Source organism: Mustelus asterias, unplaced genomic scaffold, assembly GCF_964213995.1.
Source record: "Mustelus asterias unplaced genomic scaffold, sMusAst1.hap1.1 HAP1_SCAFFOLD_443, whole genome shotgun sequence".
NCBI classification, from domain to species: domain Eukaryota; kingdom Metazoa; phylum Chordata; class Chondrichthyes; order Carcharhiniformes; family Triakidae; genus Mustelus; species Mustelus asterias.
Genome location: NW_027590396.1, coordinates 77,501 through 104,335, shown reverse-complemented (window position 1 = coordinate 104,335; position 26,835 = coordinate 77,501). Strand labels below are relative to the sequence as shown.

The following is a 26,835-nucleotide window of genomic DNA, read 5'->3' as shown; positions in this document are numbered from 1 at the left end:
GCTTGTCGCTCATGGTTCGATATTCACAGGATGTCCAGTTCCCCAAGGTGTATGGTGTCAGCTGAATAAACAGCTTCAATATTGCCGCACCCTCCCCTCACATTCACAGGCAGAGACATCACAACTACCTGTTAACCTGCTGTGTGCTGAAATCAGGCATCACCAGGCCAGGATCTGGAAAGAGGGGGAGACCAAAGGAGGGGGAGAGGGGCAAGGGGGAAGGGGAGAGGGGCAAGGGGGAAGGGGAGAGGGGCAAGGGGGAAGGGGAGAGGGGCAAGGGGAGGGGGAGAGGGGCAAGGGGGAGCGGGAGAGGGGCAAGGGGGAGGGGGAGAGGGGCAAGGGGGAGGGGGAGAGGGGCAAGGGGGAGGGGGAGAGGGGCAAGGGGGAGGGGGAGAGGGGCAAGGGGGAGGGGGAGAGGGGCGAGGGGGAGAGGGGCAAGGGGGAGAGGGGCAAGGGGGAGGGGGAGAGGGGCAAGGGGGAGGGGGAGAGGGGCAAGGGGGAGGGGGGAGAGGGGCAAGGGGGAGGGGGAGAGGGGCAAGGGGGAGGGGGAGAGGGGCAAGGGGGAGGGGGAGGGGGCAAGGGGGAGGGGGAGGGGGAGAGGGGGGAGGGGGAGGGGGAGAGGGGGGAGGGGGAGGGGGAGAGGGGGGAGGGGGAGGGGGAGAGGGGGGAGGGGGAGGGGGAGAGGGGGGAGGGGGAGGGGGAGAGGGGAGAGGGGGAGGGGGAGGGGGAGAGGGGGGAGGGGGAGGGGGAGAGGGGCGAGGGGGAGGGGGAGAGGGGCAAGGGGGAGGGGGAGAGGGGCAAGGGGGAGGGGGAGAGGGGCAAGGGGGAGGGGGGAGGGGGAGAGGGGCAAGGGGGAGGGGGAGAGGGGCAAGGGGGAGGGGGAGAGGGGCAAGGGGGAGGGGGAGAGGGGCAAGGGGGAGGGGGGAGACCAAAGGAGGGGGAGAGGGGCAAGGGGGAAGGGGAGAGGGGCAAGGGGGAGGGGGAGAGGGGCAAGGGGGAGGGGGAGAGGGGCAAGGGGGAGGGGGGAGACCAAAGGAGGGGGAGAGGGGCAAGGGGGAAGGGGAGAGGGGCAAGGGGGAGGGGGAGAGGGGCAAGGGGGAGGGGGAGAGGGGCAAGGGGGAGGGGGAGAGGGGCAAGGGGGAGGGGGGAGACCAAAGGAGGGGGAGAGGGGCAAGGGGGAAGGGGAGAGGGGCAAGGGGGAGGGGGAGAGGGGCAAGGGGGAGGGGGAGAGGGGCAAGGGGGAGGGGGAGAGGGGCAAGGGGGAGGGGGGAGACCAAAGGAGGGGGAGAGGGGCAAGGGGGAAGGGGAGAGGGGCAAGGGGGAGGGGGAGAGGGGCAAGGGGGAGGGGGAGAGGGGCAAGGGGGAGGGGGAGAGGGGCAAGGGGGAGGGGGAGAGGGGCAAGGGGGAGGGGGAGAGGGGCAAGGGGGAGGGGGAGAGGGGCAAGGGGGAGGGGGAGAGGGGCAAGGGGGAGGGGGGAGAGGGGCAAGGGGGAGGGGGAGAGGGGCAAGGGGGAGGGGGAGAGGGGCAAGGGGGAGGGGGAGAGGGGCAAGGGGGAGGGGGAGAGGGGCAAGGGGGAGGGGGCGAGGGGCAAGGGGGAGGGGGCGAGGGGCAAGGGGGAGGGGGCGAGGGGCAAGGGGGAGGGGGCGAGGGGCAAGGGGGAGGGGGCGAGGGGCAAGGGGGAGGGGGCGAGGGGCAAGGGGGAGGGGGCGAGGGGCAAGGGGGAGGGGGCGAGGGGCAAGGGGGAGGGGGCGAGGGGCAAGGGGGAGGGGGCGAGGGGCAAGGGGGAGGGGGCGAGGGGCAAGGGGGAGGGGGCGAGGGGCAAGGGGGAGGGGGCGAGGGGCAAGGGGGGGGGCGAGGGGCAAGGGGGAGGGGGCGAGGGGCAAGGGGGGAGGGGCAAGGGGGAGGGGAGGGGCGAGGGGGCAAGGGCAGGGAGGGGGGCGAGGGGCAAGGGGGAGGGGGCGAGGGGCAAGGGGGAGGGGGCGAGGGGCAAGGGGGAGGGGGCGAGGGGCAAGGGGGAGGGGGCGAGGGGCAAGGGGGAAGGGGCGAGGGGCAAGGGGGAGGGGGCGAGGGTCAAGGGGGAGGGGGCGAGGGTCAAGGGGGAGGGGGCGAGGGTCAAGGGGGAGGGGGCGAGGGTCAAGGGGGAGGGGGCGAGGGTCAAGGGGGATGGGGCGAGGGTCATGGGGGAGGGGGCGAGGGTCATGGGGGAGGGGGCGAGGGTCAAGGGGGAGGGGGCGAGGGTCAAGGGGGAGGGGGCGAGGGTCAAGGGGGAGGGGGCGAGGGTCAGGGAATCGAGGGGCAAGGGACAAGGGGGAGGGGGCAGGGCGAGGGGGCAGGGCAAGGGATAGGGTGGAGGGGAAGGGTGGATGGGAGAGCGAAAGAGGGTGGGGGAAAAGGGGAGTTGAGAGAAGTTAAAGTAAGAAAATCAAAGGGAGACGGAGAAAGGAATGTGGAGGATAAGGGGAGCAGTCACCTCTTTAAAATAGAGATGGGACACATTTCTCTGAGGGTCGTGAATCTTTGGAGCTCTCTTCTTGAAGAGGTGATGGAAGCATCCTGAGTATTTTTAAGGCAAAGGTGGATAGATTCTTGGTAAACCCAGGGTGATAGATTGTTGGGTTGAGGCAGGACACAGATTTGGAGATCAGCCATGCACTTATTAAATGGCGGATCTGCCCCGAGGGGCCGAATGGCCAACTCCTGTCACTTGTTCGTACATTTGTATTACGTGGAGGAGGAATGGAGCGCTGTGAATGGTGGAACAGGGAGGGAGGGAGGGAGAGGAAGATTGAAGAGAGAATGAGGAAGCTAGAACTGGATAAAGGGAGAGGATTAGGCGGGATGAGGGAGATGATGGGGGAACAGAACGAGGCTGAGATAGGGTGAGGAAAGAGGATAACTGGGGAGGATACAGCGGACAATGGAGGGTTGACATGAGGGTAAAGGCCAACAGGTTTATTTGGTAAATAGTTACTAACTGTCCTGGCTTGAGACGATTCACACCTCTTTAACCTGTGATTATCCCTCTCTCCACTCGCTCTGTCTGTACCTGTAAAGACCCACAAACCAACCATTATCTTGCAATTGTGGCTGTGTCTGTATATGCCCTGTTTGTAAAACACTCACCTGATGAAGGAGCAGCGCTCCGAAAGCTCGTGCTACCAAATAAACCTGTTGGACTTTAACCTGGTGTTGTGAGACTTCTTACTGTGTTTACCCCAGTCCAACGCCGGCATCTCCACATCCTGAGGGAAAAGTGCTAAGGCAGGGTGAGGGAAGGTGCTGAGGAGAGGATTGAGCAGGGAGTTCAGGGGAGTAAGAGAGTGTAGAAATGGAGAGGGTAAAGATGGAGTGTACAGGGAGGGGGAGTGGTGAGATGGGGCTTTAAGTAGTTGGGGGTAGAGTGGGTGGTGATGTGGTGTTTAGGTGGGTGGACAGTGTGATGATACTTTACTATTAACATATTATGTTTGAGGTTGGCTTTAAGATGCAGTGTTTTGTTACAAGCAGTCAGTTTGTCTGATTATGAATGCAGCAGATGCTGGAAAGCAGGATAATTACTCATTTTAACCATGTAAGTGTTTCTTTAGCAGAAGGGTTAGTGAGCTTTTGTTTACCAATGAAAAGGACCCTTGGGGTGTTTTCTTAATTAAAGTAATGGAAAGGCAAGTTAGGTATACAGGGTCATATCGTCATGTGATACTCAAAATGGGTGGTGGTAGGTTTGTAATTGAAAAAAAAACTTTGCATCCAATAGCGAGGGGGGGGGGGGCTGGTTAAAGATAGCAGCCCTCTCTCTGATAGTTCCAAAGCTGTTAATAAAGGTTAAAGCAAGTACGCCTGGATTTGCTAACTATTTTTAAAGTGGGGTTTAAGTCTATAAGAGAAACACTGCTTAACTGGAACAGAATAGTCATAAGTTAGAAGTTAAAAGTTGTTTCTTTTCATGTTTAAAAGGTCGTTCAATGGTTAAAAGTTAACTGTTTCATTTTGTTAGAGTTATACTTGAATGCACGGTGGTTAGCGCTGCTATCTCACAGCGCCAGGGACCCGGGTTCAATTCCTGGCCTTGGGTCACTGTCTGTGCGGAGTCTGCACGTTCTCCCCGTGTCTGCGTGGGTTTCCTCCGGGTGCTCCGGTTTCCTCCCACAGTCCGAAAGACGTGCTGGTTAGGGTGCATTGGCCGTACTAAATTCTCCCTCAGTGTAACCGGAACAGGCACCACAGTGTGGCGACTAGGGGATTTTCACAATAACTTCATTGCAGTGTTAAATATAAGCCTACTTGTGACACAAATAATAAAGCTTGTTTTGTTAAGATCTGTAATTTGTCAGTGGAATTGCTCCTGGAGTAAAGCATCCTTTCCTCACATTCATGCCAAAATAGAAAAAAAACACTGGGGTCTAGTCTGGCCATAACATAGCTTGGTTTCTAATCTGGCACCCTGACAAAGATCAAACTTCTGTCTGTAAAGCTCTGGCACTCGTTCATACGCACTTAAAATGGCTTTTCTCACATCCGTAATCCCTAGATATCTCCTCTGATAGTGATGCAAACACCTCACTAGCTCTACCTACCAACTTCGTTAGAATCAACTATACCCACATGGTTTGTGAGCATTCTATTTAGCTACTTACTCAAATGAAATGAAAACAGCCTCTACATCTTGCTCATCAAACCTTGGCAGCACTTGAATATATTTAAACATTTCCCCACTAGCCCTTGGACGAAGGTGGGTTAATTCTTTCCTCACTAACCTCATCACTTCTCAACTTTTCCCCTTTGCCTCCACCAGTTTAAGTTTTTGTTGAGTTTCTGACGTTCAGATGGTCTCTTTTCTCCTTTCCCCCTCTCTTTCCTTTGCTTCTAATTGCAACTCAAGCTGTCTCATTTCCTTTTCTCATTTAAGCTGTCTCAATTCTTTTTCTTGTTGCATCTGTTTCATTTGTAATTGAATTCTAGCCAATTCCACATTGATTGAAAATGTTTCTGGCGATTTTAAATGCTGAGCTATTAACTTGTCCCTCCTCACTCTTTTAAGCAAAGTTAACCTAAGCTTATTTGCCAGATCTAAAAGAATACATAGAATCCCTACAGTGCAGAAGGAGGCCATTCGGCCCATCGGTCTGCACTGACCACAATCCTCCCCAGGCTCTATCCCCGTAACCCCACATATTTACCCTGCTAATCCCTCTAACCTACACATTCCAGGGCACTAAGGGACAATTTAGAATGGCCAATCAACCTAACCTGCACATCTTTGGGACTGTGGGAGGAAACCGGAGCACCCGGAGGAAACCCACGCACACACAGGGAGACCGTGCAGACTCCGCACAGACAGTGACCCAAGGCCAGGAATTGAGGAGGGGGTATAAGTGGGGGTACAATGGAAGATGAAGAGAAGGTTTGGGTGAGGAAGTAAAGTGAGGGAGAAGGAAGTGATTTGGGTGGGGGTTATAGTGGGTGGTCAAGAGGGAACTTAGGTGGGGGTGACACAGCAGGGGGAAGGTGGGGGTGACACAGCAGGGGGAAGGTGGGGGTGACACAGCAGGGGGAAAGTGGGGGTTTATTTGGGTACAATGGTGAGGAGCGGGTTAGGGTTTGAGTGGGTACAATGGTGAGGAAGGGGGGTTGGGTTTTGAGGGGTTACAGTGGTGAGGAGGGGGGTTTTGAGGGGGTTACAGTGGTGAGGAGGGGGGTTGGGTTTTGAGTGGGTACAATGGTGAGGAGGGGGGTTAAAGTTTGGGAGGTTGGGTTTTGGGATAGTGGTGAGGGGGGGGTTTAGGTTTTGAGGGGGTAGAATGGTGAGGAGGAGGGTTAGGGTTTGGGGGGTTGGGTTTTGGGGGAGTGGTGAGGAGGGGGGTTGGTTTTGGGGGTACAGTGGTGAGGAGGGGGGTTAGGTTTGAGTGGGTACAATGATAAGGAGGGGGGATTGGTTTTGGGATTACAGTGGTGAGGAGAAGGTTAGTGTTTGAGAGGGGAGAATGGTGAGGAGTGGGGTTAGGGTTTGGGGGGTTGGGTTTTGGGGGGTTGAGTGTTGGGGGGTTTAGGATTTTGGGGGTACAGTGGTGAGGAGGGGGCTTAGGTTTTGAGAGGGGAGAATGGTGAGGAGTGGGGTTAGGGTTTGGGGGGTTGGGTTTTGGGGGGTTTGGAATTTTGGGGGTACAGAGGTGAGGAGGGGGTTTAGGTTTTGAGAGGGGAGAATGGTGAGGAGTGGGGTTAGGGTTTGGGGGGTTGGGTTTTGGGGGGTTGAGGATTTTGGGGGTACAGTGGTGAATGGAGGTTTAGTTTTGGGAGGGGTACAATGGTGAGGCAGGGGTAGGGTTTTTGGGGGGTTTGAGTGTGTTAAGGCTCAAAATATTCCCCCAAAACTCCAATCCCCTAAACCCCACCAAAAAACATAACACCCAAAACCTAAACCCCGCTCCTCACCACTGTACCCCCCAAAACACAACACCCACCCACCACTGTAACCCCCTCCAAACCCCCTCCTCACCACTGTAACCCCCTCAAAACCCCCTCCTCACCACTGTAACCCCCTCAAAACCCCCCTCCTCACCACTGTAACCCCCTCAAAATCCCCTCCTCACCACTGTAACCCCCTCAAAACCCCCCTCCTCACCACTGTAACCCCCAAAACCCGAACCTCGTCACCATTGTAACCCCCAAAACCCGAACCTCGTCACCACTGTAACCCCCAAAACCTGAACCTCGTCACCACTGTAACCCCCAAAACCCGAACCTCGTCACCACTGTAACCTCTCAAAACCCAATCCCCCCTCACCACTGTAAACCCCTCAAAAACCCCCTCATCTCCACTGTAACCCCCCAAAACCCCCCTCCTCACCACTGTAACCCCCCAAAACCCCCCTCCTCACCACTGTAACCCCCTCAAAACCCCCCCTCCTCACCACTGTAACCCCCTCAAACCCCCCCCCCCTCCTCACCACTGTAACCCCTGCAAAACCCCCCTCCTCACCATGGTAACCCCCTCAAAACCCCCCTCCTCACCACTGTAACCCCCTCAAAACTCCCCCTCATCACTGTAACCCCTCAAAACCCAACCCCCCCTCACCACGGTAACCCCCTCAAAACCCCCCTCCTCACCACTGTAACCCCCTCAAAACCCCCCCTCATCACTGTAACCCCCTCAAAACCCCCCTCCTCACCACGGTAACCCCCTCAAAACCCCCCCTCACCACTGTAACCCCTCAAAACCCAACCCCCCCTCACCACGGTAACCCCCTCAAAACCGAACCCACCCTCCTCACCATTGTTCCCCCAAACACGAACCACCTCCTCACCACTGTACCCCACAAAATCTAAACCCCCTCACAACATTGTGCCCCTAAACCCAAACCCCTCCAAAATCCGAACCCCATCAAAAACAGCATAACGCCCCACAAACCGTCCCAGAACTCCAACTGCCCTCAAATCTTCAGGAGGGGGATGTGGAGGGTTAGCGTTTTGAGGAGGGGGTGTGGAGGGTTAGCGTTTGAGGAGGGGGTGTGGAGGGTTAGCGTTTGAGGAGGGGGTGTGGAGGGTTAGCGTTTGAGGAGGGGATGTGGAGGGTTAGTGTTTTGCGGAGGGGGGTGTGGAGGGTTAGTGTTTTGAGGAGTGATGTATGGAGGGTTAGTGTTTTGAGGAGGGGGTGTGGAGGGTTAGTGTTTTCATGAGGGGGTGTGGAGGGTTAGTGTTTTGAGGAGGAGGGTGTGGAGGGTTAGAGTTTTGAGGAAGGGGTATGGAGGGTTAGTGTTTTGGGGAGGGGGATGTGGAGGGTTAGTGTTTTGAGGAGGGGGTGTGGAGGGTTAGTGTTTTGAGGAGGGTGCGTGGAGGGTTAGTGTTTTGAGGAGGGGGTGTGGAGGGTTAGTGTTTTGAGGAGGGGGTGTGGAGGGTTAGTGTTGTGAGGAGGGGGATGTGGAGGGTTAGTGTTTTGAGGAGGGTGTGTGGAGGGTTAGTGTTTTGAGGAGGGGGTTGTGGAGGGTTAGTGTTTTGAGGAGGGCTGTGGAGGGTTAGTGTTTTGAGGAGGGGGTGTGGAGGGTTAGTGTTTTGAGGAGGGGGATGTGGAGGGTTACTGTTTTGAGGAGGGGGATGTGGAGGGTTAGTGTTTTGAGGAGGGGGTGTGGAGGGTTAGTGTTTTGAGGAGGGGGTGTGGAGGGTTAGTGTTTTGAGGAGGGGGTGTGGAGGGTTAGTGTTTTGAGGAGGGGGATGTGGAGGGTTAGTGTTTTGAGGAGGGGGATGTGGAGGGTTAGTGTTTTGAGGAGGGGGATGTGGAGGGTTAGTGTTTTGAGGAGGGGGTGCATTTGGATTTGCATTTAGAATACTGCATCCAGTTCTGGTCGCCACACTACCAGAAGGGCGTGGAGGCTTTAGAGAGAGTGCATAGGAGGTTTACCAGGATGTTGCCTGGTATGGAGGGGCTTAGTTATGAGGAGAGATTGGGTAAACTGGGGTTGTTCTCACTGGAACGACGGAGGATGAGGGGAGACTTAATAGAGCTGTATAAAATTATGAAAGGCATAGATAGGGTGAACGGTGGGAAGCTTTTCCCCAGGTCGGTGGTGACGTTCATGAGTGGTCATAGGTTCAAGGTGAAGGGGGGGAGGTTTAACACGGATATCAGAAGGACGTATTTTACACAGAGGGTGGAGGGGGCCTGGAATGCGCTGCCAGGCAAGGTGGTGGAGGCGGACACACTGGGAACGTTTAAGACTTATCTAGATAGCCACATGAACGGAGTGTGAATGGAGGGATGCAAAAGAATGGTCTAGTTTGGACCAGGGAGCGGCACGGGCTTGGAGGGCCGAAGGGCCTGTTCCTGTGCTGTATTGTTCTTTGTCCTTTGTTCTTTGGTTAGTGTTTTGAGGAGGGGGGTGTGGAGGGTTAGTGTTTTGAGGAGGGGGGTGTGGAGGGTTAGTGTTTTGAGGAGGGGGTGTGGAGGGCCAGTATTTTGAGGAGGGGGTTGTGGAGGGTTAGTGTTTTGAGGAGGGGTTGTGGAGGATTGGTGTTTTGAGGAGGGGGTTGTGGAGGGTTAGTGTTTTGAGGAGGGGTTGTGGAGGATTGGTGTTTTGAGGAGGGGGTTGTGGAGGGTTAGTGTTTTGAGGAGGGGGTGTGGAGGGTTAGTGTTTTGAGGAGGGGGTGTGGAGGGTTTGTGTTTTGAGGAGGGGGTGTGGAGGGTTTGTGTTTTGAGGAGGGTGTGTGGAGGGTTAGTGTTTTGAGGAGGGGGTGTGGAGGGTTTGTGTTTTGAGGAGGGGGTGTGGAGGGTTTGTGTTTTGAGGAGGGGGTGTGGAGGGTTAGTGTTTTGAGGAGGGGGTGTGGAGGGTTTGTGTTTTGAGGAGGGGGTGTGGAGGGTTAGTGTTTTGAAGAGAGGGTTGTGGAGGGTTAGTGTTTTGAGGAGGGGTTGTGGAGGGTTAGTGTTTTGAGGAGGGGGTGTGGAGGGTTTTTGTTTTGGGGAGTGGGTGTGGAGGGTTAGTGTTTTGAGGAGGGGGTGTGGAGGGTTAATGTTTTGAGGAGGGGGTGTGGAGGGTTAGTGTTTTGAGGAGGGGGTGTGCAGGGTTAGTGTTTTGAGGAGGGGGTGTGGAGGGTTAGTGTTTTGAGGAGGGGGTGTGGAGGGTTAGTGTTTTGAGGAGGGGGTGTGGAGGGTTAATGTTTTGAGGAGGGGGTGTGGAGGGTTTGTGTTTTGAGGAGGGGGTGGGCAGGGTTAGTGTTTTGAGGAGGGGGTGTGGAGGGTTAGTGTTTTGAGGAGGGGGTGTGGAGGGTTAGTATTTTGAGGAGGGGGTGTGGAGGGTTAGTGTTTTGAGGAGCGGGGTGTGCAGGGTTAGTGTTTTGAGGAGGGGGTGTGGAGGGTTAGTGTTTTGGCAGTGCAGATCAGATAGTACAGATAGTTCCTGTCTGATAGCACAGATCCTTGAAGGTGACGTCACAGGTGGAGAAGGTGGTGAAGAAGGCATATGGCATGCTTGCCTTTATAGGACGGGGCATAGAGTATAAAAGTTGGGGTCTGATGTTACGGTTGTTTCGAACGTTGGTTCGGCCGCATTTGGAATTCTGCGTCCAGTTCTGGTCGCCACACTACCAGAAGGACGTGGAGGCTTTAGAGAGAGTGCAGAGGAGGTTTACCAGGATGTTGCCTGGTATGGAGGGGCTTAGTTATGAGGAGAGATTGGGTAAACTGGCGTTGTTCTCACCGGAACGACGGAGGATGAGGGGAGACTTAATAGGGGTGTATAAAATTATGAAAGACATAGATAGGGTGAACGGTGGGAAGCTTTTCCCCAGGTCGGTGGTGACGTTCACGAGGGGTCATAGGTTCAAGGTGAAGGGGGGGGAGGTTTAACACGGATATCAGAAGGACGTATTTTACACAGAGGGTGGTGGGGGCCTGGAATGCGCTGCCAGGCAAGGTGGTGGAGGCGGACACACTGGGAACGTTTAAGACTTATCTAGATAGCCACATGAACGGAGTGTGAATGGAGGGATGCAAAAGAATGGTCTAGTTTGGACCAGGGAACGGCACGGGCTTGGAGGGCCGAAGGGCCTGTTCCTGTGCTGTATTGTTCTTTGTCCTTTGGTTAGTGTTTTGAGGAGGGGGTGTGGAGGGTTAGTGTTTTGAGGAGGGGCTGGGGAGGGTTGGTGTTTTGAGGAGGGGGGTGGGGAGGGTTAGTGTTTTGAGGAGGGGGGTGGGGAGGGTTAGTGTTTTGAGGAGGGGGTGTGGAGGGTTAGTGTTTTGAGGAGGGGGTGTGGAGGGTTAGTGTTTTGAGGAGGGGGTGTGGAGGGTTAGTGTTTTGAGGAGGGGGGTGTGGAGGGTTAGTGTTTTGAGGAGGGGGTGTGGAGGGTTAGTGTTTTGAGGAGGGGGTGGGGAGGGTTAGTGTTTTGAGGAGGGGGTGTGGAGGGTTGGTGTTTTGAGGAGGGGGGTGGGGAGGGTTAGTGTTTTGAGGAGGGGGTGTGGAGGGTTAGTGTGTTGAGGAGGGGGTGTGGAGGGTTAGTGTTTTGAGGAGGGGGTGTGGAGGGTTAGTGTTTTGAGGAGGGGGTGTGGAGGGTTAGTGTTTTGAGGAGGGGGTGTGGAGGGCTAGTGTTTTGAGGAGGGGGGTGGGGAGGGTTAGTGTTTTGAGGAGGGGGTGTGGAGGGTTAGTGTTTTGAGGAGGGGGTGTGGAGGGTTAGTGTTTTGAGGAGGGGGATGTGGAGGGTTAGTGTTTTGAGGAGGGGGTGTGGAGGGTTAGTGTTTTGAGGACGGGGGTGTGGAGGGTTAGTGTTTTGAGGAGGGGGATGTGGAGGGTTAGTGTTTTGAGGAGGGGGTGTGGAGGGTTAGTGTTTTGAGGAGGGGGTGTGGAGGGTTAGTGTTTTGAGGAGGGGGTGTGGAGGGTTAGTGTTTTGAGGAGGGGGGTGTGGAGGGTTAGTGTTTTGAGGAGGGGGTGTGGAGGGTTAGTGTTTTGAGGAGGGGGTGGGGAGGGTTAGTGTTTTGAGGAGGGGGTGTGGAGGGTTAGTGTTTTGAGGAGGGGGTTGTGGAGGGTTAGTGTTTTGAGGAGGGGGTGTGGAGGGTTAGTGTTTTGAGGAGGGGGTGTGGAGGGTTAGTGTTTTGAGGAGGGGGTGTGGAGGGTTAGTGTTTTGAGGAGGGGGTGTGGAGGGTTAGTGTTTTGAGGAGGGGGGTGTGGAGGGTTAGTGTTTTGAGGAGGGGGTGTGGAGGGTTAGTGTTTTGAGGAGGGGGGTGTGGAGGGTTAGTGTTTTGAGGAGGGGGTGTGGAGGGTTAGTGTTTTGAGGAGGGGGTGGGGAGGGTTAGTGTTTTGAGGAGGGGGTGTGGAGGGTTAGTGTTTTGAGGAGGGGGTGTGGAGGGTTAGTGTTTTGAGGAGGGGGTGTGGAGGGTTAGTGTTTTGAGGAGGGGGTGTGGAGGGTTAGTGTTTTGAGGAGGGGATGTGGAGGGTTAGTGTTTTGAGGAGGGGGTGTGGAGGGTTAGTGTTTTGAGGAGGGGGTGTGGAGGGTTAGTGTTTTGAGGAGGGGGTGTGGAGGGTTAGTGTTTTGAGGAGGGGGTGTGAAGGGTTAGTGTTTTGAGGACGGGGATTGTGGAGGGTTAGTGTTTTGAGGAGGGGGTGGGGAGGGTTAGTGTTTTGAGGAGGGGGTGTGGAGGGTTAGTGTTTTGAGGAGGGGGTGTGGAGGGTTAGTGTTTTGAGGAGGGGGTGTGAAGGGTTAGTGTTTTGAGGAGGGGGTGTGGAGGGTTAGTGTTTTGAGGAGGGGATGTGGAGGGTTAGTGTTTTGAGGAGGGGATGTGGAGGGTTAGTGTTTTGAGGAGGGGGTGTGGAGGGTTAGTGTTTTGAGGAGGGGGTGTGGAGGGTTAGTGTTTTGAGGAGGGGGTGTGGAGGGTTAGTGTTTTGAGGAGGGGGTGTGGAGGGTTAGTGTTTTGAGGAGGGGGTGTGGAGGGTTAGTGTTTGAGGAGGGGGTGTGGAGGGTTAGTGTTTTGAGGAGGGGGTGTGGAGGGGTAGTGTTTTGAGGAGGGGGTGTGGAGGGTTAGTGTTTTGAGGAGGGGGTGTGGAGGGTTAGTGTTTTGAGAGGGGGGTGTGGAGGGGTTAGTGTTTTGAGGACGGGGATTGTGGAGGGGTTAGTGTAGGGGGTGAGGGTTAGTGTTGGGGGTGAGGTTAGTGTTGGGGGTGAGGTTAGTGTTGGGGGTGAGGCTGTGATTTGAGCTTTAGTGTTGGGGGTGAGGGGGTTGAGGGGAGGGTTAGTATTTGGTGGGGGGGGGCGGTGACCCCTCAGGGCGCTTCCTCTCTCGCGCGCCAAGCGGAGCTGCGCTGCACACGGCCCGGGCACACGAGGAGGAGTCGGTTGGTCCCGGGGGGAGGGGGCGGGCAGTGGGCGGGGCTATGGACAGTGGGCGGGGCTATGGACAGTGGGCGGGGCGTGTTCAGGAGCATCCCCGGCGGGATGGTCGCAGTTGGGACATTGTCTCCATCTTGGCATCTTCACACTGACCCCTGACCCCATTCCCCCCTCCCCAGCACTGACCCCTGACCCCATTTCCCCTTCTCAGCACTGACCCCATTCCCCCCTCCCCAGCACTGACCCCTGACCCCATTTCCCCTTCTCAGCACTGACCCCATTTCCCCCTCCCAGCACTGACCCCTGACCCCATTTCCCCTTCCCAGCACTGACCCCTGACCCCATTCCCCCCTCCCCACCACTGACTCCATTCCCCCCTCCCCAGCACTGACCCCTGACCCCATTCCCCCCTCCCCAGCAGTGACCCCTGACCCCATTTCCCCTTCCCAGCACTGACCCCTGACCCCATTCCCCCTCCCCAGCAGTGACCCCTGACCCCATTTCCCCTTCCCAGCACTGACCCCTGACCCCATTCCCCCCTCCCCCAGCACTGACCTCCCCAGCACTGATCCCTCCCCCTCCCCCCCCCCCCCGAGCAGCCTCAGTGGGATTGAGGGGGATGTTACCGCACTGGCCCAGAGTAGTCTCACTGGGAATTTGGGGGGGGGGGGGGGGCTTTGGGGGGGGGGGGGCTTTGGGGGGGGGGGGCTTGGGGGGGGGGGGGCTGGGCTTGGGGGGGGGGGCTGGGCTGGGGGGGGCTGGGGGGGGGGGGCTGGGCTGGGGGGGGGGGGGCTGGGCTGGGGGGGGGGGGGCTGGGCTGGGGGGGGGGGGGCTGGGCTGGGGGGGGGGCTGGGCTTGGGGGGGGGCTGGGCTTGGGGGGGGGGGGGCTGGGCTTGGGGGGGGGGGGCTGGGCTGGGGGGGAGGGCTGGGCTGGGGGGGGGGGGCTGGGCTGGGGGGGGGGGGCTGGGCTGGGGGGGGGGGGCTGGGGGCTCGGGGGGGGGCTGGGGGGGGGGGGGCTGGGCTGGGGGGGCTGGGCTGGGGGGGGGTGGGGGGGGGGGGGCTGGGTGGGGGGGGGGCCTAGGGGGGGGGGGCCTAGGGGGTGGGGGGGGCGCTAGGGGGTGGGGGGGGGGCGCTAGGGGGTGGGGGGGGGCGCTAGGGGGTGGGGGGGGGGGCGCTAGGGGGTGGGGGGGTGGGGGGGGGCGCTAGGGGGTGGGGGGGTGGGGGGGGGCGCTAGGGGGTGGGGGGGGGCGCTAGGGGGTGGGGGCTAGGGGGTGGGGGGGGGGGCTAGGGGGTGGGGGCTAGGGGGGGGGTGGGGGGGGGCTGGGGGGGGTGGGGGGGGGCTAGGGGGGGGAGTGGGGGGGCTAGGGGGTGGGGGCTAGGGGGGGAGTGGGGGGGCTAGGGGGTGGGGGGGGGGGGCTAGGGGGTGGGGGCTAGGGGGGGGAGTGGGGGGGCTAGGGGGTGGGGGGGGGCTAGGGGGTGGGGGGGGGGCTAGGGGGTGGGGGGGGGGCTAGGGGGTGGGGGGGGCTAGGGGGTGGGGGGGGGCTAGGGGGTGTGGGGGGCTAGGGGGTGGGGTGGGGGGGGCTAGGGTGTGGGGGGGGCTAGGGGTGTGGGGGGGCTAGGTGTGGGGGGGGCTAGGGGTGGGGGGGGGCTAGGGGGTGTGGGGGGGGGGCGGTGGTTGCACTCCCTCGGCACTGACCCTCCCACAGTGCAGCACTCCCTCGGCACTGACCCTCCCACAGTGCAGCGCTCCCTCGGCACTGACCCTCCCACAGTGCAGCACTCCCTCGGCACTGACCCTCCCACAGTGCGGCACTCCCTCGGCACTGACCCTCCCACAGTGCGGCGCTCCCTCGGCACCGACCCTCCCACAGTGCGGCGGTCCCTCGGCACCGACCCTCCCACAGTGCGGCGCTCCCTCGGCACCGACCCTCCCACAGTGCGGCGCTCCCTCGGCACCGACCCTCCCACAGTGCGGCGCTCCCTCGGCACCGACCCTCCCACAGTGCGGCGCTCCCTCGGCACCGACCCTCCCACAGTGCGGCGCTCCCTCGGCACTGACCCTCCCACAGTGCGGCGCTCCCTCAGCACTGACCCTCCCACAGTGCGGCGCTCCCTCAGCACTGACCCTCCCACAGTGCGGCGCTCCCTCAGCACTGACCCTCCCACAGTGCGGCGCTCCCTCAGCACTGACCCTCCCACAGTGCGGCGCTCCCTCAGCACTGACCCTCCCACAGTGCGGCGCTCCCTCAGCACTGCCCCTCCCACAGTGCGGCGCTCCCTCAGCACTGCCCCTCCCACAGTGCGGCGCTCCCTCAGCACTGCCCCTCCCACAGTGCGGCGCTCCCTCAGCACTGACCCTCCCACAGTGCGGCGCTCCCTCAGCACTGCCCCTCCCACAGTGCGGCGCTCCCTCAGCACTGCCCCTCCCACAGTGCGGCGCTCCCTCAGCACTGACCCTCCCACAGTGCGGCGCTCCCTCAGCACTGACCCTCCCACAGTGCGGCGCTCCCTCAGCACTGACCCTCCCACAGTGCGGCGCTCCCTCAGCACTGACCCTCCCACAGTGCGGCGCTCCCTCAGCACTGACCCACGCACAGTGCGGCGCTCCCTCAGCACTGACCCCCCACAGTGCGGCGCTCCCTCAGCACCGACCCTCCCACAGTGCGGCGCTCCCTCAGCACTGACCCTCACACAGTGCAGCACTCCCTCAGCACTGACCCTCCCATAGGGCGGCGCTCCCTCAGCACTGACCCTCACACAGTGCAGCACTCCCTCAGCACTGACCCTCCCAGCGTGTGACGCTCCCTCAGCACTGACCCTCCCACAGTGCGGCGCTCCCTCAGCACTGACCCTCCACAGTGCGGCGCTCCCTCAGCACTGACCCTCCCACAGTGCGGCGCTCCCTCAGCACTGACCCTCCCACAGTGCGGCGCTCCCTCAGCACTGACCCTCCCACAGTGCGGCGCTCCCTCAGCACTGACCCACGCACAGTGCGGCGCTCCCTCAGCACTGACCCCCCACAGTGCGGCGCTCCCTCAGCACTGACCCACGCACAGTGCGGCGCTCCCTCAGCACTGACCCTCCCACAGTGCGGTGCTCCCTCAGCACTGACCCTCCCACAGTGCGGCGCTCCCTCAGCACTGACCCTCCCACAGTGCGGCGCTCCCTCAGCACTGACCCTCCCACAGTGCGGCGCTCCCTCAGCACTGACCCTCACACAGTGCGGCGCTCCCTCAGCACTGACCCTCCCACAGTGCGGCGCTCCCTCAGCACTGACCCTCCCACAGTGCGGCGCTCCCTCAGCACTGACCCTCACACAGTGCAGCACTCCCTCAGCACTGACCCTCCCATAGGGCGGCGCTCCCTCAGCACTGACCCTCACACAGTGCAGCACTCCCTCAGCACTGACCCTCCCAGCGTGTGACGCTCCCTCAGCACTGACCCTCCCACAGTGCGGCGCTCCATCAGCCCCGACCCGCCCACAGTGGGACGCTCCCTCAGCACTGACCCTCCCACAGTGCGGCACTCCCACAGCACTGACCCTCCCACAGGGCGGCACTCCCTCAGCACTAATCCTCCCACAGTGCAGCGCTTCCTCAGCACTGACCCTCCCACAGTGCGGCGCTCCCTCAGCACTGACCCTCCCACAGTGCGGCGCTCCCTCAGCACTGACCCTCCCACAGTGCGGCGCTCCCTCAGCACTGACCCTCCCACAGTGCGGCGCTCCCTCAGCACTGACCCTCCCACAGTGCGGCGCTCCCTCAGCACTGACCCTCCCACAGTGCGGCGCTCCCTCAGCACTGACCCTCCCACAGTGCGGCGCTCCCTCAGCACTGACCCTCCCACAGTGCGGCGCTCCCTCAGTAGTGACCCTGCGACGGTGCGAGACATGTACGGTCCACCGATCCACGAGGGGAAAGGCAGAGGTAGTAATTCTAAAAGGAGGGATGGAATGAATGTGTCTCCAGACATTTGTGGGAGGCTGGAACTGAGACATTGCAAACCCGATCACTGAAACTGGGGATGTCTTTAAAACTCCCCTTCTCTGCCAGAGAAGTGCAACTTGTTCACATTGTCATGTATTATTGCGTGTCTCCATTCTGTCGAGTTCCACAGCTCTGGTACAGCTTGCTGGCCTGCTGCGCCTCACGCTTTCATTCAGTCACCCACCCACCCCCATGTCGGCTTGTTTGATGTTTCTCCCTCCTCGCATTGCTCACTCTGCTCCAATCAGGTGCCCCGGTCAGTTTCTTCCCAAATAAGGAGATGTGAGTGCCGCAGTCAGTCAGATAGTCAGGCACTCCGCGTCCTCCCTACCTCCCCCTCACTGATCGGCAGAGCCTTAACTGTGTGTGTCCCAGACAAGCCCCAAATCAATTCCTGATCGCAGAGGCAGTGATTCCTATTCATTGAAGCATAAAATCTTGAGAGGTTATTGACAGGCTGGAGGCGGAGAGAATGTTTCCTCTTGTGGAAGAGTCTTTGATTTGATTTATTCTTGTCACATGTATTGGGATACAGTGGAAAATATTGTTTCTTGCGCGCCGTACAGACAAAGCATACCGTTCATAGAGAAGGAAAGGAAAGGAAAGGGTGCAGAATGTAGTGTTACAGTCATAGCTAGGATAATTGAAAGGAGAAAAGTTTAAAGGGAATATTAGGGGGGGCTTCTTCACGCAGAGAGTGGTGGGAGTGTGGAATGAGCTGCCGGATAAAGTGGTAAATGCGGGGTCACTTTTAACATTTAAGGAAAACTTGGACGGGTTCATGGATGAGAGGGGTGTGGAGGGATATGGTCCAAATGCAGGTCAGTGGGACTAGGCATAAAATGGTTCGGCACAGACAAGAAGGGCCAAAAGGCCTGTTTCTGAGCTGTAATTTTCTATGGTTCTATTATTAAACTAGAAAGAGTGCAGAAAAGATTTACTAGGATGCTACCGGGACTTGATGGTTTGAGTTATAAGGAGAGGCTGGATAGACTGGGACTTTTTTCTCTGGAGCGTAGGAGGCTGAGGGGTGACCTTATAGAGGTCTATAAAATCATGAGGGGCATACAGACAAAGCATACCGTTCATGGAGAAGGAAAGGAGAGAGTGCAGAATGTAGTGTCATAGCTAGGGTGTAGAGAAAGATCAACTTAATGCAAGATAGGTCCATTCCAAAGTCTGACGGCAGCAGGGAAGAAGCTGTTCTTGAGTCAGTTGGTGCGTGACCTCAGACTTTTGTATCTTTTTCCCGTCGGAAGAAGGTGGAAGAGAGAATGTCCGGGGTGCTTGGGGCCCTTGATTATGCTGGCTGCTTTTCCGAGGCAGCGGGAAGTGTAGACAGAGTCAATGAATGGGAGGCTGGTTTGAGTGATGGATTGGGCTACATTCATGACCCTTTGTAGTTCCTTGCGGTCTTGGGCAGAGCAGGAGCCATACCAAGCTGTGATACAACCTGAAAGAATGCTTTCTATGGCGCATTTGTAAAAGTTGATGAGAGTCATAGCTGACATGCCAAATTTCCTTAGTCTTCTGAGAAAGTAGAGTCTGGAACTAGAGGCGTTACTGTTTAAAAGTAGGGGCACAGTAAGAAGTCTCACAGCGCCAGGTTAAAGTCCAACAGGTTTATTTGAAATCATCCATAATAAGGGATCACCCATTTCACACAGATTAGGAGAATTGGTTTCACTCGAGGGCTGTGAGTCTCTGGAACTCATTCTAAATATGGTTGTGGAAGAAAAGACTTTTGTATATTTTTAAGGCAGATGTGGCGAGGTGATGGCCTTGTGGTATTATCGCTAGACTATTAATCCAGAAACTCAGCTAATGTTCTGGGGGGACCCCGGGTTCGAATCCCACCACGGCAGATGGTGGAATTTGAATTCAATAAAAAGTATCTGGAATTAAGAATCTACTGATGACCCATTGTCGGAAAAACCCATCTGGTTCCCTTTAGGGAAGGAAATCTGCCGTCCTTACCCCGGTCTGGCCTACATGTGACTCCAGAGCCACAGCAATGTGGTTGACTCTCAAATGCCCTCTCAAGGGCAACTAGGGATGGGCAATAAATGCTGACCCAGCCGGCGACGCCCATGTCCCAGAAAAGAATAAAAAAAGGTAGACCCTTGGTAAGGAGGGGTGGGGTGGAGGGGGCGATGGGGAGAGTGGGGGGGGGGGGGGGGGGTGTTGGGGGGGGTGGCGGTGTTGGGAGCTCACCATAGGATCCTGTGGACAGGCAGGGTGAAGATTTGAGGTGACTGTCAGATCAGCCATGATCTTCTCAAATGGTTTGATGGGCTGAGTGGCTTACCCTTGCTCCTTGTTCGTATCTTCATACGGCTGACTCTTAAATACCCTCTGAAATCCAGGGCATTTAGGGATGGGCAGTCAGAGCCGGCCCAGCCAGCCGCTCCCACATCCCTTGAATGAATTTTAAAAAAGATGTTACAATGGTGAAAATGTAGCGCGCAATTTACACACAAACAGCAATGTGATAATGACCAACTATCTGTATTGGGGGAGTTGGTTGGAGGATACGTATTGTCCCAGGTCACAATGGAGAACTTCCTTTCTCCGGACAAATGTGAGCTCATGCATTTTGGACGGTCTAATACAGATAGGAAATATACAGTCAATGGCAGAACCTTTAAGAGTATTGATAGGCAGAGGGATCTGGGTGTACAGGTACACAGGTCACTGAAAGTGGCAATGCAGGTGGAGAAGGTAGTCAAGAAGGCATACGGCATGGTCGCCTTCATCGGCCGGGGTATTGAGTTTAAAAATTGGCAAGTCATGTTGCAGCTTTATAGAACCTTAGTTAGGCCGCACTTGGAATATAGTGTTCAATTCTGGTCACCACACTACCAGAAGGACGTGGAGACTTTGGAGAGGGTACAGAAAAGATTTACCAGGATGTTGCCTGGTATGGAGGGCATTAGCTATGAGGAGAGGTTGGAGAAACTTGGTTTGTTCTCACTGGAACGACGGAGGTTGAGGGGCGACCTGATAGAAGTCTACAAGATTGAGTGAGGCATGGACAGAGTGGATAGTCAGAAGCTTTTTCCCAGGGTGGAAGAGTCAATTACTCGGGGGCACAGGTTTAAGGTGCGAGGGGCAAGGTTTAAGGGAGATGTACGAGGCAGATTTTTTACACAGAGGGTGGTGGGTGCCTGGAACTCGCTGCCGGGGGAGGGAGTGGAAGCAGATACGATAGTGACTCTTAAGGGGCGTCTTGACAGGGATGAGATGGGAATAGAGGGATATGGTCCCTGGAAGGGTAGGGGGTTTTAGTTCAGTCGGGCAGCATGGTCGGTGCAGGCTTGGAGGGGCCGAAGGGCCTGTTCCTGTGCTGTAATTTTCTTTGTTCTTCCTCAAGTGCCATGGAATCCTTTGTGCCCGTCCAAGAGGCCAGGTAAAGCCCTGGTTTAATCTCCAATCCATAGGATGGAGTTTCCGTGAGCGCAGGCTCACCCAGCACTGCTTTGTACGGCTGATCCAGATTATGTGTTCACGTCTGGGGAGTGGGACTTGAAGCCAGAATCTGAGACTCGGAGGCATTGAGCCGTGGCCGACTCATTAGAAACCGCTTGCATGAGGCACTGATGGGAACTGCCAGCGCTCACGGAGCCTGAACTTCAGCAAGACTGGAAAAAAAACAAAATCATCCATTGAATCGACGATGCTGCACTATTGGAGGCAGAGCAAGACCACGTGTAGTCAGGTGAAGCAGGATTAGAGGGCAGGGAACAGTTGGCCCAGGGTACATCATCCTCAATCCCCAGGCCATCCTCTTAAAGAATTTTCAAGTCCCTTTTGTGTTATAGACTGCACTCCCTTTTTAATGATCTAAAAAAACCTTTCATAGAATCATAGAGTCTGCAGTGAAGAAGGTGGCCATTTGGCCCATCGAGCCTGCACCCACAATAATCCCACCCCGTAACCCCACATATTTACCCCCCCCCCTGACATTCAGGGGCAATTTATCATGGCAAATCAACCCATCCCACATATCTTTTATTCATGTTGTATTTACATTTCAGTCTCACGCTCCAGACACCCAGTGGGGAAGGAGGTGAGGGTGGAGAAGGAAGAGGACCCACCTCGTGAACCTGCTCCTGGGTCTGGCCACACTTGCCACCAACAGGCCCAGACAGCGGGCAACCGAGCGGGTCGTGGCCGGGTGTCCCTGGAGAGGGAGCACGCGGAGTCTGTGGGCACTGTCGAGGCCTTCCGTGCATGCTGGGCCCCACAGGCATTCTCCCATACCCCAGGGTGTAGAGAGGGGCACCACCACTGGAAGGAAGAAGTAATAGTGTGATAGGTTTACACAGGCGTAAACCTATCACACTATTATTTCTTCCTTCCAGTGGTGGTGCCCCTCTCTACACCCTGGAGTATGGGAGAATGCCTGTGTAAACCTATCACACTATTACTTCTTCCTTCCAGTGGTGGTGCCCCTCTCTACACCCTGGGGTATGGGAGAATGCCTGTGTAAACCTATCACACTATTACTTCTTCCTTCCAGTGGTGGTGCCCCTCTCTCCACCCTGGGGTATGGGAGAATGCCTGTGTAAACCTATCACACTATTACTTCTTCCTTCCAGTGGTGGTGCCCCTCTCGACACCCTGGGGTATGGGAGAATGCCTGTGTAAACCTATCACACTATTACTCCTTCCTTCCAGTGGTGGTGCCCCTCTCTACACCCTGGGGTATGGGAGAATGCCTGTGTAAACCTATCACACTATTACTTCTTCCTTCCAGCGGTGATGCCCCTCTCTACACCCTGGAGGATAGGAGAATGCAAAGATCATTTTAAGAAGGCAGTTTTCATTCAAACTGTGGACATATGAATCTGTAATGAAAGGCTGATGAGAGAAAGTGTACTCAGACAAGAGGGTCAGTAATGTATCGCGGGCGGTCCAGGCATTGTGCGGAAAATCAGAGACCGGAGGCAGGCGTGGTTTTTACTCATTTTAAATTTAATTCTATTAAAAAAATCACAGCTTCCAAAAAAAGAATCAAAAGAAATAAAGATGGATCGGAGTGCGGGGGGAAGGGGAGACCCAGAGATTCATCATGGAAAAATAAAAGGTTGTTAGTCCGTCACTTCCTCCTGCCCTGATTTGCCTTCGGATCTCTCCAAGTTGCTCAGGGAACCAAAGAACACCAGGGCAGCCTTGAAGGGGCGAAGTGACTGAGGTTGCAGTCTTCAGGCTGATGTAAGGCTGTGCGAGAATAAATATTGAGAGAGTAACAGTTCTGAGGGACCGTATAGCACCTTAACACTGAGCGGGTTAGAAGCATCAGATCAGACATTCAGGCTACACAAACCCTCACACTGCGGAACTGAGACATGAGCACTTGGTTAGATGAATATATACCCTTCCCGAGAAGGATCGGGAGTCGTACCTTACCCACTCCAGTCCGTTTCCTGCCCTTGCCTTTGCAAAGCTCGGAATATCACAAGTCCTTTGCAACCCTCCCTTTCCCCGCGCCACCCCCCCCCCCCCCTCCCTGGAATTGGTACAGCTGGTTATTGAGACGAGGTTGACACTTCAGCAACAAGAACAGAAAATGCTGGAATAACTCAGCAGGTCTGACAACATCTGAGGCTGTAGAAGACTCTGGTCAGACCCCATCTGGACTGGAATGCAAGAGCAGGGATGGACTTCTGAGGATGTATAAGGCTCTGGGTCAGACCCCATTTGGAGAATTATGAGCAGTTTTGGGCCCTGTATCTAAGGAAGGATGTGCCGGCTTTGGAAAGGGTCCAGAGGAGGTTCACAAGAATGATCCTGGAATGAAGAGCTTGTCGTATGAGGAACGGTTGAGGACTCTGGGTCTGTACTCGTTGGAGTTTAGTAGGATGAGGGGGGATCTTATTGAAACTTACAGGATACTGCGAGGCCTGGATAGAGTGGACGTGGAGAGGATGTTTCCACTAGTAGGAAAAACTAGAACCAGAGGGCACAACGTCAGGCTAAAGGGATGATCCTTTAAAACAGAGATGAGGAGGAATTTCTTCAGCCAGAGAGTGGTGAATCTGTGGAACTCTTTGCCACAGAAGGCTGTGGAGGCCAGGTCATTGAGTGTCTTTAAGACAGAGATAGATAGGTTGTTGATTAATAAGGGGGTCAGGGGTTATGGGGAAAAGGCAGGAGAATGGGAATGAGGGAAATATCAGCCATGATTGAATGGCGGAGCAGACTCGATGGGCCGAATGGCCCAATTCTGCTCCTATGTCTTATGGTCTTATCTATGGAGGTGGAATAGTGCCGATGTTTCGGGTGTGGATGACCCTTTGCCAGAGCTAAAGATAAAGCAAATAGGATAAGATTTACACTAAAAGGGTGGATGGGGGGGGTGAATTTGGTGGGGGGGCTGTGATCGGACAAAGAGAATGTAACTGGGTGATGATAAAGGCCCAGAAAGATGCTAATAGCGTCCATTAAGAGATCAGAGTGTGCGAATGGCAGAACAAAGCTACAGAGTGTCGGAGGACAACCTGAGGAATGTGGCAGTTGGCCCTTGTGGGTTGGAAGACAAGATGGAGAGCGAGATATCAGAAGTTCGCAGAAGAAGATTTCTGCCATTCACACATTCCGATCTCTGGACGGACGCTATTAGCAGCATTCCCAGCCTTTATCGTCACCATTTACATTCCCTTTGTCCAATTACAGCCCCCCCCCCCCCTCTCCCCACCCTGATCAAAATCGTATCTAATTTTCTTTGTCCTCAGCTCTGACGAAGGGTCATCCAGACTCGAAACGTTGGCCGTATTCTCTCTCCGCAGACGCTGTCAGACCCGCTGAGTTTTTCCAGCGTTTTGTTTCAGATTCCAGCACCCGCAGTGTTTTGCCTCGACCCTCAGCCGTCCGGCCCACCCGTTCTCCAGTCCTGAGGAGAGGCGGCACCCGTATTACCCCCTCGCAAAGACAACCCGCACGCCAATTACAGGGAGGGTAGGTGGGACAGGGTGAGGGGCGAGTGACGGCAGGGGTGGGGGGAGTGATAGGTGCGGTAAGATATGCGGGTGTTTATTCATTTGTGGGACATGGGCGAGGCTGGCTGGCCAGCATTTACTACCCAATCCTTGAACTGAGTGACTTCCTGGGCCAATTCACTGGGGCAGTTGAGAGTCAACCCCATTGCTGTGGCTCTGGAGTCACATGTAGGCCAGACCGGGGTAAGGACGGCAGATTTCCTTCCCTAAAGAGACATTGGTGAACCAGATGGCAAAAGAGGAAAATGCTGGAAAATCTCTGGCAGCATCTGTAAGGCAGCAGAAAAGAGCTGACGTTTCGAGTCCAGGTGACCCTTTGACAAAGCCTGGTCGCCAAATGTCAGCTTAGCTGAGCTGAGCTTTGACAAAGGGTCGTCTGGGCTTGAAACATCAGCTCTTTTCTCTCCTTACAGATGCTGCCAGACCTGCTGAGATTTTCCAGCGTTTTCCTCTTTTGGTTTCAGATTCCAGCACCCGCAGTAATTTGCTTTTATCCAGTGAACAAGATGGGTTTTTCCGACAATGGGTCATCAGTAGATTCTTAATTCCAGATATTTTTTTTTAATTGAATTCAAATTCCACCATCTGCCGTGGCGGGATTCGAACCCGGGGGTCCCCCCAGAACATTAGCTGAGTTTCTGGATTAATAGTCTAGCGATCATACCACTAGGCCATTGGGCTCCCCGGGTGAACCCCAGGGGAGGAATTGGGTTTGAACCAACTGTGGACAGAGAATAGTGAACAAACTCATGAGTGGGAGGGAGGGAGGGAGGGAGGGAGGGGGGTGGGGTGTGTAATCGTATCTGGAGTTCTGAGGTTTTATTGACTGTGGTTTTAGATTGATTGTAAGCGTTAAAGGCTTAACTCTCCCCGTCGGGGACAGATGTCCATTCATCCATCCTGAGGACTTTAACATCTTTTTCCGACAGCTCCTTTATAAGCGGGAACCCCGAAAATGTTAGACTATCCTGAAATATGAACAAAATACGCAGCCGATCTGACCAAGCGTTGGGGAGAGAGAGAGAGAAATAGGCCGTAACCATGAATGAGAGTTAGAACGTAGAACAGTACAGCAAAGGAACAGGCCCTTGGGCCCACTATGTTGTTCTGGGGACCTGAAACATTCACCCTATTTCTCTCTCTCTCTCTGCACAGGTGCTGTCAGACCTGCCGAATATTTCCAGCACTTTTCCATTTCCAATTCCAAGATTTCCAGCATCCATGTAGTATTTTGTTTTTGGGTTAAGACGCCTGATGCCAGGGGGTTGGGGGCGGGGAATACTGACACAATCAAGGTTGAAAAGAGGTTTTATATTTGAGAGGGGGGGGGGTAGTTTTCAGGGCAGCAGCAGCTGAGGAGCTTCCTTCCCCCCACCCCCCCCTAACCCCCCCGCCATCCCAGAACAAGCAGCTTGAGTTTGTAACATTGGCTGAGTTTATAATATTGTACAGCCTATCTCCAGTTTGTAACACAGGCACTGTATTGAAAGGCCAGGTCCCACAGCCACTGGGCACAGACGGCTGAGGCCTCAAACCCGGGTTCAGAGGGGGTCCAGCTGGACTCCTGGCCCTCCTGCCTTTCAGCAGACAGGACGGGCTCGAGCTCGGGCCGGTCAGACTTGTCCGTTGCTGGACCCAGAGTTAAGGTCGGTGACCCTTAGCCGACGGGCTGGCTGGTCTTCAGTTGGAGCAAGAGAAGGAGCATTGCCGAGACGCAGGAGTTTGTATCAACCGGCAGGGTTTCACATCAGACTTTTCCTGTACGGAGGTTGGCTGCAGGACGACAGTGCTGGGTCAATGAGCATGGGGACCGGTTGCTTGCAGAGGTCCCTCAGCTGCTGGATCTCTTCCAGAACCAGCTTGGCCTGGCTCCAGTTGGCCAGAGCCTCAGTCAGTAGCCGCTCTGTCTCCTGCGGGGTGCTCTGGCCGTCTGACCTCCCCGAAGAGTCTCTGCTCTGTCTTTTGTGGCTCGCGTGGCCACTGGACTCCAGCAGCAGCTGCCGGGTTCTCTCCAGCTTCAGCGTGACGAGTTCTCTGACCTGCCCCAACTGCTCCCGCTCCACCCTGCCCGCCTGGCTCTCGAAACCCCTCCGCGTCGCCGCCCGCGACAGGATCTCCTCCGACGCGCACTTGTTCAGCTCCGCAAAGGCCAGTTTCTTTGGGATCTCTGGCGAGGAGGACCCCTCCCGATCCAGGGAACTGGCCGATTCCCTCTCCCTGCCCTTGCTTCTCTTCTGCAAGCTGCCGTTGTGGGATGAACGCTCCTTCTCCGTGTCCCCGGCTTTGTTGGAGCTTTCGTAGTTCGATTTGGGGTGGCCCGTACTGTGCTGGTCGGTGCAGAAACTCTCTGTGCAGGTCCCAGGATGGTCCAAGGCTGCATCCTCCTCCTGGATCAAGTCGAGAGTCAGCATGCCATCGGATGTGGACGTAGAGGCCTGTGGACACCAGACAAACACGTCACTAACCTTGCACAGGTCACACACACCGCTCTTTATATATAATATTAACATAAGAACATAAGAAATAGGAGCAGGAGTAGGCCATCTAGCCCCTCAAGCCTGCCCCGCCATTCAATAAGATCATGGCTGATCCGATAGTGGGTTCAGTTCCACTTACCCGCCCATTCCCCATAACCCTTAATTCCCTTAGTGGTTAAAAATCTATCTATCTGTGACTTAAACACATTTAACGAGGTAGCCTCGACTGCTTCATTGGGCAGAGAATTCCAAAGATTCACTACCCTCTGGGAGAAGAAGTTCCTCCTCAACTCTGTTCTAAATTGACTCCCCCGTATTTTGAGGCGATGCCCCCTAGTTCTTGTATCCATTGTAAGTGGAAATAACCTCGCTGCTTCTACCCTATCCAGCCCCTTCATTATCTTATATGTCTCTATAAGATCTCCCCTCAACCTTCTAAACTCCAATGAGTACAGGCCCATATTCTCTCTAACCCACAAGCTGTTAAAGCACCGGTTCTTGCTGGGGTGTGGGTAACCCAGCAACCTCACCCCAACCGCCCTCAGAGCGAATATCTGCAGGCTATTC

General features: G+C 56.3%; 1 protein-coding gene across 2 annotated transcripts in view; it reads right to left on the bottom strand.

Annotated features, from left to right (window-relative positions):
• Positions 1 to 26,835, bottom strand: part of LOC144486743 (pleckstrin homology domain-containing family O member 1-like) — a 111,660-nt gene that overhangs the window by 40,409 nt on the left and 44,416 nt on the right. The window contains exon 6 of one of the 2 annotated variants that reach the window (XR_013496334.1): positions 23,933 to 26,226. Coding sequence is in view for 1 of the 2 variants with exons in the window: in XM_078204772.1 (XP_078060898.1) it covers positions 25,534 to 26,226 (693 nt within the window). In the remaining variant the exon portion in view is untranslated. Of the gene's footprint in view, positions 1 to 21,765; positions 26,227 to 26,835 lie in introns of those variants that run through there. The other variant, XM_078204772.1, reaches the window with a different exon arrangement.